Source organism: Adiantum capillus-veneris, chromosome 25 (assembly GCF_014529385.1).
Source record: "Adiantum capillus-veneris isolate H3 chromosome 25, ASM1452938v2, whole genome shotgun sequence".
Taxonomy (NCBI): Eukaryota; Viridiplantae; Streptophyta; class Polypodiopsida; order Polypodiales; family Pteridaceae; genus Adiantum; species Adiantum capillus-veneris.
In genome coordinates this window covers 73,711,358-73,724,247 of record NC_140955.1, presented here as the reverse complement: position 1 = coordinate 73,724,247, position 12,890 = coordinate 73,711,358, and the positions used below count along the sequence as shown (strand labels likewise).

The window sequence follows — 12,890 nt, the reverse complement described above, 5'->3', positions numbered from 1 at the left end:
ACGGGAACAAGGATTACAATATAGACATGTGCTTACAAATCTATCTCAACATGGGGCCGATGATAAAGGGGTCCAATTGAGAGATGGTATGTCAAAGAGCAAGGCTAGCTAATGGAGCTTAAAGACCTTAGGGTTAGCTTCATTAGAGACCTCCAAAGGTTAGTGTTAAAAGTCCTTTGACCTTAGGCAAGCTAGGATTGAGCTTGAGGTGGGAACCCGGCCCAAGCTTGAGGTGCTTGTCGTGTTTGCTGACTAAGTTGCTTGAGATGCTCGTCGTGCTTGCTGACTAAGGTGCTTGAGGTGATCCATGACTAAGGTGCTTGAGGGGGTAAGGTGCTCAAAGTCAGTGTATATCCCTACACAAGAGGGGGCGAGCGCTCATTCTAAGGGCTAGAGAGAGAACACACACACCCTCACACAAGGCAAGCTTGGTACAAAGAAAGCAAATAGGACACATGTCAAGATCCTCTTCATGTTGCCCTCATGGTGTGCCTAAAGCTTATTGGTTGGCCTCCGAAGGGATCCAATGATAATTTAATTTATGTAATTTATTGTCTATGCATTTATCAAGTCCTCTCTCTCGAAGGGGAAAGGGGGACACTTGTCCCAAGGCTACCCTTGCTGCTAAGCCTGTGATTGGTCAAGCTTGAGGAGGTCCGATGAGGTGCCAGATAGTGCTAAAAGAGAGGGTCGATCCAAGCAAGGAGGGGGCATGCTTGCAAGATATACTCTCCCACTCTCTCTCTCTCTCTCTCTCTCTCTCTCTCTCTCTCTCATTGTGTGAAGTGCAAGAGCTCTATTTCCTTCTCCAAGCTAGTAGAGAAGTTGAGAGCTTACACCAACACTCTTGGTTATGAAATGCAAATCCAACCAAGAGCCATGCTTCAATGCTTAAGCTTGCCATCTTCTCCATCTTCATTACTATGTTATTATGTATACTAGCAAGAAGAGTGATGATAAGTGAGAAACTATCTGTTTCTCCTATGAATGTTTCTTCTTCCTCTTCCCTAGCCTCATTCCTCGCTAGCTCTCTCCACCTTTGAAAGTGTTTGAGGCCTTGGGACTCAGGTTGGAAATGGTTAATGCTTTTTACAAAGTCTATGTTATCCTTATGATGTATGAAGTGCAAAGTGCAAGAGCTCTATTTCCTTCTCCAAGCTAGTAGAGAAGTTGAGAGCTTACACCAACACTCTTGGTTATGAAATGCAAATCCAACCAAGAGCCATGCTTCAATGCTTAAGCTTGCCATCTTCTCCATCTTCATTACTATGCTATTATGTATACTAGCAAGAAGAGTGATGATAAGTGAGAAACTATCTGTTTCTCCTATGAATGTTTCTTCTTCCTCTTCCCTAGCCTCATTCCTCGCTAGCTCTCTCCACCTTTGAAAGTGTTTGAGGCCTTGGGACTGAGGTTGGAAATGGTTAATGCTTTTTACAAAGTCTATGTTATCCTTATAGCTTTCCATCTTCATTGCATCACCTAGGTCACAAGGAACACAAAGATTGTATTTTACCAAGTCTCTCGTTTGATGTGAGAATCTATAGTACAAAAGCCATAAATCCGGTCCTCAACTAATGTCAAGTTCTGTAAACTCTCTCTCTTGCAAAAGTATTATTCATGCCAAGTTGATTAAATACAATGATTATGTTGCTACTGTCAATTAAGTTCACCCCATTTCCATTACATTTTTTCAAAACAAATCTCCCTCAAAAGGTCTACGAGCGCACCAATGCATACCCTTTGAGAAAGATTTTTTTACCACAAAAGAAGAGAGAGAGAGAGAGAGAGAGAGAGAGAGAGAGAGAGAGAGAGAGAGAGAGAGAAACACACACACACACACACACACAACAATACTAGAAATATACATTTTTCCTAACCGATGAAAATAAGGGATTTTTAGGTCAAAATTTAAAGCTTTTGCCAGTAATTACACTAAAACTCGTGTAAACTTCCTAGTTTTCTTAAAAGCAAGTCAGTTAGCCGATTAAAATACACTAGATCCCGATATTTTTTAAACACTGAAAGAGAATCTCACTTCTTTTTTATTTTTAAACACATCGAAGAGTTTTAGACAAAAAGGTCCATTCACCTTCGTATTTTAGAATGCTTTTAAGTCCCTTGTCACACTGCCTTTGAAATAAACTCCCGCGTACACTTTTTGCAGTTGGTCACTACTTGGAGAACTTGACCGAGGGAGCAAGGCCGTCGCTCTGACAAGGGATGGAGGCCATCTTTTTCCTTTTCATCTCCACATGGCATTCGCTTCCCTGCCTTAGTGTGACTTAGGCCTAAGACAAATCTCCCCCTTACTTTTTTGCCCTACTAATAACCCTCACCCACATGTATGCCTTGCCTAGCATGTGCAACATTGCACCTTGGCGCTTGTCTTGCTACTCTAGTAGCTTCCACCTTAGTCTACATTCACGAGCACGTGTAGTATGAGAGAGAGAGAGAGAGAGAGAGAGAGAGTAGTGCCATGGTGCTGTTTTAGATACAGCATGATGCTCCCTTTGCAAGGGCCAAGAAGCCTCTTCACATGGGGTCAGTTGGTAGTTTGTTCACCTACTCTCATCACCCAAATGTGGTAGATTAGGTCTCAAGTCCAAAAATCGTCAGATAGATCTTTGAGGACTACTAACAATTCTTTTCTTCTTCTTCTCTCTCCATCCTTTTCCACACCATTTAGGAGACCATCATAAGATCTATATTTGTTCAAAGGTGAATGTAAGATGGCAACCGTACTAACTTTGTCTCCACTTGCTCACTTGGAATTTCACCCGACATTTGCTACCACCAAACTGACTTTGATGAGTAGTATGTGCCCACGATTATGAAAAAAGAGAACTTAAGAGATTCTTAGCTGATCCTCCCTTTAACAGGGCTTGGGGGTGCGAGGCTTTAGATCAAGCAGGGGACAGACAAGGAGAGGCGTGCCGGGTGTCGGGCAACCAGCGTGGTAATGGCCGCACACAAGAAATTTTCACTGCTGTTGGCACAGCTGAGGTTTTATTTTTCTTAAAATGTGTGGTTTGCCGGTCACTAGTTGGATGCCGGGTTGATTACGCAAGCAGTCGCTCTTGCAGCCGACGCATGTTCGAAACCTACATCCTACCTTTTAGAGGATGAGAGAGAGGAGTTCCAACGTTGGAATGGGAACCTAAGGATGGGAGGGAGGAATCTCCAGTATGACATCTCTACCAGCTTATTTTCAACCTTGATAAACAAAGGGATTAAAGCAGATAATTTCAAGAATATCAGTTTAATTGCCAAACTTTGGGCAAAGTTATACAATGATTTTAAGAGTTTCGAACACTGAACAAAGCAAATATTTGATCAAAAACAATAATGAAGAAAATGGACCAGTGCCACCCTATATAGGAGAAAAACACAAAATGCAGAAGCCATCGTAAGGGCCCCACATCAATGTTTATTCAAAACACTAATGCAGAAAATAAGGAACAAACAAAAAGCATTGATTGGAACAAGCTCCATCTCGTGATGATGATGTAAAAAGTTAAGTTTTACGCATATTAACCCCACAGAAGCTGAGCAAAGCATTACCCTGCCCACATCTTCGAGCGAAACTGCTTTAAGCATGAACATTCTCATATGATTGAGAATAAAATTTCAAGGACCCACAAAAGTACTCATTTGCAATGCCAAACAAAGTGGCACAGGCTTATCATGTTCTTGATAAAGTCACAGCTGACAATGCAGAAATGAATGCTCTATTGCCACATACAGACAAAGCTGTGACACAAAGGCAGGTTAATTCTATGGCCAGGCAAAAACAAGAGCGAGCTCGCAGAGAGTATTCCGACAATGACATAAGCCTGTACCAAAAGTCCTCTAATTGTATGCTCACAGAACGTTAACAAACATACACGACACCTTTATGAATGGTGCACATACATTGTGACATGACAAACAAGAGTTCTATCCCTGTTACAGAGAAAGCAAGTCAAGCTCATATGAGCATACCATTCCCCAAAGGAGCAAGGCAAAGTGATAGATATGTGGTAGCATTGATAGAACTTGCTTACGGAAAGTCATAAAATGATAGAACTTGGTTACAGAAAGTCATCAAGTAGATGAACTTAAAGAGCCTGATTAGACACACACCTTTACAAGAGGAAATGACTTGAACAGACAATGAAGTCACTGTCAAGGAGAAGCAGATTTGCCATTAAACTCTGCCTTCCCAAAGGCAAGCCGGAGCCCCACTCACTCGCTCAAGAATTTCCTTGACTTCAATTGGAGGATTCATACCCAATTTGTTTGCTCTTTCCCAACGCTCTAGCCTGGTCATTCCAAGGCAAGGTCCATAGCGCATGTTCATATCAAATTGGCGCAAAGTCTCCTCTAGGTCATCATACTCTTCTGCAAACACATAACCATACAAACATATAGAAGTCAGGAGGACTTACAAAGTTGATTACTTGAACAGCACTCATTTCCCATTCAAACAACACACACCGTCCGCCTTTACATTCCAATAAATAAAACGTTGAAAACCAGAGAAAAAAAAAGAAGCAGCTTGATGGCTTCACATTGTTTGCAGCCAGATAGGTATATGTTGTTGATAATACAGAAAATGAACCTTGCATATCAAACCAAGGCAGAGCTTCTCATTACAGAAGTAAAGACTACAATTGTAAGGCAGGCATCAACGAGCGGCAAATGGCCATAGGGGCACATTGTTACACCATACACATTTCTTGAGAGAGATTCTGTGCCTTCTATACAATGACTTCTTTATAAAGTTTTACAGCAGAGTAATAAAAAAGCAATCAACTCATTTTGAAGCCCTAGAGAGGCTGCCCAAAACATCTTTTCCATTGTAGGCCCTTCTCTAAATTGACGGTCAACCTTACTACTATTTGGTTGCAATGAAGTGGTTCATACAGTCTAGGGCCATCAATAACAGGCAATCCATACAGGTTCTTTTAATTTCAAGGTAATATCTAAGGTTACATCGAGCCGCAGAGACACTTGAGTCCTGGTCCTCTCATTCTACCTCAATCTCAGCCACAGGAGATGTTGCCAACCTTCTCTTCATTGTGTGGTCTCCCCATTCACAACTGACCTATGGTGCAATTGCATCAGTCAATGTGAACAAGAACCCACAAATTCACCCTCCCCATTCATCAAAGGCTTTTTTTTTCTTTATCAAAAAGTGATCTAACTTAAAAGAATTCCCAAGTATGTTGCACCTATGAGTACCCTTCTACTAGAACCACTAAACTAGCACAAGCAATCCTAAAAGTACAAGGCAGTGTGTTCCTGCGATATAGCGTTCTAAAACCTTAAAAAAAAAAGCTTACAAATCTTCATCACATACGCAATGTTAAAATATGACGAGTATGATGACTGCATGCATAACACACAAGTTGCAGAAAGCAAGCGTAGGCAGTGCAATCTCGTCATTCAAAGCTAAAACACTCTGTTTCCATTTTCCTGATGGCACAATCAATGACACATACAACAGAAATCTGGCAAGCTCATACAAATTTATTCAGCACACACAAGCACATTCTGGACAGAATTAGTATAGCAAACAACCAAGATTCACAGAAAAAGTCACCTTAGCTAGAAGCATGGTTTCTCACACTTTACGGGAAGGGAGGGGGGGGGGGGACTCACAGAAGCATAGTTTCTCACACTTTACATGATGGGGGTGGGGGGGGAACTCACAAAACCCTAAAATGAACTGACATTGTTGCAGTACATGGGCTGCAGAGTCTGAAAAGTGAAGAATGAAAGAATCAGACGTACCATGGACGTCCATGCCCGAGGAGGAGATGAGAGCCGCAGGCTGAGATTTGGAGGAGCCCAAGGAAGCAGTGGACATGAAGGTCTCCTGCATCGCTGAATGGACACTATCACGAGGGCTCTCCTTCTTCTTTCCATCGCCTGCCTGCTTCTTTCTCTGCGGATACACAGACGACAGGCTTGACTTGATGCTCGCCATCTCAAATAAATAAACGCCTTTCCTCGCACTGTCCTCATTTACATGCTCTTATACTAACTAGTAGAGGAGCTTTTTGAATGAGGAACCGTTTACCGTTGGCACAAAGCTTCGCCTACAAGACACCTTTGACTACACACAAAGGCTTTTGTAACTTACAAGCTACTAGCATGTGACCCTCACGTTGCTCCACTCAAGGAAATATGGCATGTATTCTCATAGGACTATCTTATGTTCTAATTAAAGCACTGTCAATACTCTCTTTCTATATGTATAGTTTAATCTATATCTATACTATAATAAAAGGGGGAGGGATTCCGGCCCCCTCCCCCAGACACATGTCACAACCTTCTTGCTCCGGTGTCTTCAGGCCAGTGTGTCCTGCACGAGAGAGAAAGAGAGAGAGAGAGAGAGAGAGAGAGAAAGAGAGAGAGGTGTCGTTGCTAGATCTCCCGCAGACTCTTCACGTCCCTCACAAAGTCTGCCATGTTGGTAGGGATGGCCACAGGCTCACTATCGTGTGGTGGTAGAATCGTAGAAGGTGTCTTTCAGACAAGGGTCCGATTTGTAGGTCCACCAGTTGTGGGCTGCAATAGAATTGAATTCATAGCTTCGTCAGATTATATTCCTAAGGGCTTAACTACATTATATGCTTTGAAGTTTATTTGCATGTGGTGATTAAAGCCCACAATAGGAAAGCTGTCAAATCGGTCAGGAGCATTGACGTAGCCATCTTCTCTCTGGTTAAGCACTAGACTAGGGGCAAGAGAGAGAGAGAGAGAGAGAGAGAGAGAGAAGCTCAGAAAGTTGGAGCTGGTATCTACGAAGAGAAGATAGGTATACCATATCTGTGAAGAGAAGCAACTCGGAAGCCAAACCTGGAAAGAACATGCACGACACACACACACACACACACAGATTCATAATGACCCACAATAGAGAGAGAGTTCAAATTCTGCTCAAATTAACATTGCAGAGTCACGAGGCATCTCTGTTTCTCTCAACAACGTCTTCTGCTTTAGTGTTCGCTCTTGAGCGAGCAAAAAGTTAAGATTAGCCAAGGCGAAGGGGAAGAAACAATAAAGTATACCAAAAAATAGTTTATTTCAAAAATCATTAAAATATAAATGATTTTCTATTTCAATGCTTACAAGTTTAAGAGTGAGTTAATTTCAGAGCAGGTGCCCGCTATCAACTGTGTCTCATTTTTCAAATTTAGTATTTTCAAGGAACCTCAAGGGTTTGAAATACTGAAGGGTTTTGGTGTTGTTTGTCAAATTGTCTGTCCTCTTAAATCTACCATGTAGGTAAGTTGATAAGAATGTGTCATCCCTCAATTTTAGAGATGCTCCACCATCAAGTCGAAGGACAGGAAAAATTGCTCGAGGTCCACCTATGAGGCCGGGGCAAAACTCACCACAGGAGTAGGCTTCTATCGATGGTAAAGGGGAAAAACACCGGTAAAACATACAAGAAAAAAATTCAAAATTTTTGAAAATTTGGAAAAAAGACTTTCCTGAACACTGTTTCAAACCATTCTCTCTCTCTCTCTCTCTCTCTCTCTCTCTCTCGCTCTCTCTCTCTCTCTCTCTCTCTCTCTCTCTCTCTCTCTCTCACACACACACACACACACACACACACAAGGGTCCCATGTAGGTGCAAGGTGAGAAGAACATCCAGTTTCCACATTGCCACGTGGTTGTGATTTATAAGTGGACAACACGCATCAGGCACGGCATTATAGAGAAGCCAACAAGGTGTAACGCTTTAGGGTGGCACTAAGTAGGAAGCACACCTGGCGAGAGGACACGCTACCCTGTTGACTCCCGTCAATGGCGCACACGCGCGCACGCACACACACACACACACAGGGCCAAGAGAGAGCATTTAAGTCTTTCCCTCTTAGAATGATAGCCTTCCTTTAATGGAGGCCTCGAAGACTCAAAGCTAGCCCTTGCCCCCCCCCCCCCCCCCCCCCCCAAACCACCACCACCAAAAAAAGTATAGGGATCGACAAGCCATATATCCTTTCAAAGTTCAAGTGCTAGGAAGAGGTGTGCCTCAGCTTAGCCTTGAGCCGGCTAAAAGTAGAGATAAGCGGGTTGTAGACGATGGTAGAGAGAGAGAGAGAGAGAGAGAGAGAGAGAGAGAGAGAGAGATTGGGCCCACATAGGTGCAAGGCGAGCATGGCATCTAGTTTCCATGTGGGTGCAGGGTTATGACTTTTCGGTGGACAACACGCAACAAGCATGTCATTACAGAGAAGCCAGCAAGGTATATGGCTTCGAGGTGGCAATGGGCAGCACTGGGCAGGAGGGATTCCGATGAGAGGGCACGTTGCCCTGTTGACGGCCATTGGAGGGAGGTCCACACACACACACACACACACACACACACACACAGAGAGAGATGGGGGGTTGGGGAGAGAGACTACGCATGCAATGGTGTCGTTCTGACAAGCGACTGGAGTGACCGATCGTCGAGCGACCTGAGAAAACGTGCACGTGCAGAGTGTTGTGGAGAGAGAGGGAAAGAGAGAGAAAATTATGAGGACGTGTCGAGCTGTGCAGAGCTTGCACCCAAAAGGCACACTCTCCCGCCAGTGAAACGGTTACAATTGGAGTTGATCATGAAGGTCAAGTGAGTGATGTTCTGATGCAAACGGTGAACTTTGGACACGGGCGTGAGATGAATTTTGTGGGCCAGCGGCACTTTCTCACCACTTGAAGCATTGCAAGGAGTGCATGTGCGTAGGGCAAGAGCCTCAAAGGCTCAAAGCCAATCCTTCCTCTCAAAAGAAAAAAAGTATGGGGATCTCCTCTGTAGCATTGTGAAACAACCACACACACACAGGCCGCCGGAGGCGGCCGGTCATACTAGTTTTTAAAAAGGATGCATGACACAACCTCTCGGTAGACTTTAACAAACATGAATATATGTAAGATGCTCAAAGAATTCTTTACAACCAAGCTTGGGAGCTTCTCATAAAAATTATCTTTCATTTAGCGCCTTTGTTCAACAAACTTAGGAGTGCTCTCCTTCTATTGGGGTGGAGAGAGAGAGACACAGAGAGAGAGAGAGAGAGAGAGAGTGAGAGAGAAAGAGAGAGAGAGAGTCCTCGTTTGGTCTATATGTAAGATGGTGCAAAGCATACTTTAAAACCAATCTTAGGAGCTTCTCATAAACATTATCTTTCATGAGGTGTTAGCCTTTGTTCAACAAACTTAGGAGTGGTCTCCTTCTATTGGGGTGGGTAGAGAGAGAGAGAGAGAGAGAGAGAGAGAGAGTCTTCCTATTGTTCTGTCTTGATCTAGCAATGCTACCAAACTTGATTATAGAGATTAGATAAGTTAGCATGGTGTGTAGAGATGAATGCTAAGAGAAGTCAATGTGAATTTTTTTTTTTTGAAAACAGAGTGGGTTCTAGAATTGGTTTCAATAATAGGAACAAAATTGGATTCAATGTCTCTACCTCACTGTCTTACTTGCTTCTATCCTTGCATCGTTCTTATGAGCAAGACATGGTAGTAGTGCACATCATAATTGCCTATATAATAAGAAGAATTTCTTTTCCTTGGTCTACCTAGGGTTGACAAAAGTGCTACCAAGTTAAGAAGTACAAACTGGGTAAGCTAGCAAGTTATTAAAGATGAGGACCAATGGCTGTCTGTAAGAAAAGATTAGGGCTCATAGTTTCCAAGGTACCACGAAAGTGTCAAGTTCAATGAGATGAGTTGGATTTCTATTAATATTAAGATTGTGATTGACCCTTCCATCTATGGTTTTCGCTAGATAACTAACTTGCATCTCTATCTATTTTTTCCCACAAACATAGTAATGGTTTAAATCATCGCCTAATCACAATAATGCATAGCAGCTTAATACAATAAGGTTCACACTATTTGTTCATTTACACTTTCACGTCATTTGCATCTTGAAATGTGATAGAAGTGAAAGTAAAATAAGGTTGCTTAATAGTTTATTTTGTAAGAGTTTTGGCCATTATGTTAAACTGAAGGACGTGGTGCAAAATGAAGTCGATGACCTAAAATCATGCATACCATTGATCTTTCTCTCCCTCTCTCCTTGAGTTACAAAAGCATGTTCCTCTTTGTGAGAGCATAATGTATTCAACCAATTTACATGCTTGAGACTATTCCATTATGCACAATCTATATTATACCAACCATTTGGAGGAGCTCCTTAGCTCCTGCTCCCTTACATGTGAGACCGAACATTGAGGCAATGTAGGAGAGAGTCTTTTTTGTATGTGCATTACATCCTTTGAAAATTTGAGAGTGTGAATAGCATACCCTACTTTAGTGTTCACCTTTTGATCACGTCAAATTTATTTTCGTACATTTCAACTGTCAAATTTATTTTCGTACATTTCAGCTTGGATCATGACCTACATTTCTTTCTCTTCTAGAAACTTTATGGACTCAATTTGTTAGTTGCCACCATTATATCCATAGTAGGGGAGCATCTTCTCTATGGAAACTTTAGAGATGCCACCAATAAAGAAGATGCCTTTTGGGAATTTTGAAAATGTTGAAGGGAATTTTGGGAATTTATGACAAAATATTTGGGATATTTTTGGGCATTTTAAAAATTAAGGGATATTTTGAAAATTTTCACAAATCAAAGGGATATTTTGGTAGTTTTTCCTATATATGTGTGTGTGTGTGTGTGTGTATATGTACATATGAATGTATGTATCAGTGTGTGTAAATAAATAAATTTATGTATATATGAATGTATGTATCAGTGTGTGTAAATAAATAAATGTATGTATATATGAATGTATGTGTGTGTGTGTGTGTGTGTGTAATGCTTGAATCAAAGATTTGCCACATAGGTCTTGAGGCCTCCTGCTATTGTTCAAGTACAGTAATTATGACATTCAAAATTTCTATGCTCCCCCCCCCCGCAACAAATCTCTCTCTCTCTCTCTCTCTCTCTCTCTCTCTCTCTCTCTCTCTCTCTCTCTCTCTCTCTCTCTCTAGATATTCACTTTTGTTGAAGACTCGTGCAACATTTAGTGTCTTTTTAAATTGTTCCTACACCCTTGAACATTTTGCTATGTCTTTCTCTCTCCTTATTTCTCCTTGCCGCATCATTCGTTGGGCACTTCAAAAATTATCCTCTCTCTCTCTCCCTCTCTCTCTCTCTCTCTCTCTCTCTCTCTCTCTCTTTGTGGGGTTGATTTTTAATAGGCCCCCTTTCGTGTCAAAATTTAGAGAATTTATAGGTTTCTAAGCATGGCTCACATTTTAACTCTTAAAAATAAAAAGAACAAAATATCCGAGAACGAGTAAAAGGTCTGTCAATTGGGCAATCTCTCCCTTCATTTGGGGTTCCAATGTGAGGGTTGGTTTTTATCAGGCATTTCATCCATTTTCTACCGGTGAGAAACATTAGCTATCCTTTTAAAATTACATTATAATGCGAAAAAATCCATAATATCTTGGAAATTGAAAGGGCTTGAAGAATGCCCTTGGTGAGATATAGTGCCTATGAGATCAACGATAAAATCTTCTCTCTCTCTCTCTCTCTCTCTCTCTCTCTCTCTCTCTCAATAACGTGGATCGACCTCTTTATTTGCATGCATAGCAAGACATCACCAAGTTGACACGAGGTGAGCTTTTCTTGGGCTTTCTAAAAGAAACCCTTAGTATTGTGTTGGGTTAGCGAGACTCCTTTCATTTCACATCTTGCCATGATGCAGACTTACCTTTCATTTCACATCTTGACATGTCTTTACTTTTCTTGAATTATATTGTTTTAGAAAGTAAAGCTTCACCTTGGATAAATTTTAGTAAATTTTACACACACATATGTTTTTTTTTACTCTATTGTTTTAGAATGCTAAAGTGAAGCTTCACTTTGCATAATTCTAATAAATTCTATACACACACATGTATATTAATTAGTTTCACAACTTCATATGGCTTTACATTTGTTGCATTTTATAGCTTGATTCCAGTGAGTGTTAACGTTCGAGAAAGTCTCTTTTATTAAGTGGCTGCTGATCGAGTTTCTTCCTCACAAAGAAGAAAATCAGAAATACTAGCAAAAATTTTGAGATTTGTAAAATTTTTGGACGACATTCTCACATATTTCATCGATTTTTCTTTCGTTTACCATGGTTTGCAGTTAGCTAGTCTCGATTTTCAATCAGCTCAAGACTAAGCTCAGGCAATCCTTTCCCAAACACTCATACCAGCTTAATTCAACCTAACAAATTTATCACTTTCTTATTGTTTTTGAACGCCATCGTGACCCTTTCACTTGTTTTCGATCTCTTGAGAAAAAGACAAACTTTTAGAAATCTCTAAAAAATATCAATATTGGTTTTGTAAAAACCCCCTTGAAAAGATAAAGCCAAATATATATATTTCAAAATTAAATTCTTATTTAATAGTAAAATCTTCACTAAAATTATCCATTTTTCGTTATGTATATTTACACTGAAACATTTATTCTATGCAAATTAGAAAGTATATTGACTTTACGTTCTGAAAATGAAAAGCCTATCACTTCTTACAATGTTACCCTTTACTTTTACTTTTTAAACATAATCCTTCACTTTAGTTTTGCAAGGTTTCTTTGAATGGAGCATAATGTGACACATGGAGGGTCTCTCCTTCTTTGAAAATTTTAAGGTGCTTCATATATAGTATAGATGATCAAAAAAACACTTTTTCCCAAAAAGTTTGAAACCTACATATGAGAAAGTTCCGAGGTAACTGAGTATATTACTTGCTCGCTTTTTCATCGATTTCGAATGGCCAATATTATACAATCATCGATTTCGAATGGCCAATATTAGGAGAATTAAAGAGAGCATTTTTGTGAGACTACTTTGAGAACATAGAGGGTAAACTTAACTGATGATAGCAACATAATCATAGTACTT

At 40.8% G+C, this 12,890-nt stretch overlaps 1 protein-coding gene across 1 annotated transcript; it reads right to left on the bottom strand.

The window, feature by feature from the left end:
• Nucleotides 1-4,023: 4,023 nt before the first annotated feature.
• On the bottom strand, nt 4,024-6,009 carry POLD4 (polymerase delta 4). Its single transcript, XM_086499692.1, has 2 exons — nt 5,779-6,009; nt 4,024-4,383 (listed from the first exon to the last, which is right to left on the bottom strand). The coding sequence occupies exons 1-2, from the start codon at nt 5,972-5,974 to the stop codon at nt 4,190-4,192; spliced, it is 390 nt and encodes a 129-aa protein (XP_086355818.1). The 5' UTR covers nt 5,975-6,009; the 3' UTR covers nt 4,024-4,189.
• Between the last annotated feature and the right edge of the window lie 6,881 nt (nt 6,010-12,890).

Excerpts from the sequence above, each read along its gene's own strand:
- POLD4 (XM_086499692.1), bottom strand. The coding sequence starts at position 5,974 with ATGGCGAGCATCAAGTCAAGCCTGTCGTCTGTGTATCCGCAGAGAAAG. Across the intron at positions 4,384-5,778 it reads CTCGGGCATGGACGTCCATG|AAGAGTATGATGACCTAGAG; the intron begins GTACGTCTGATT and ends ATGTGTTTGCAG.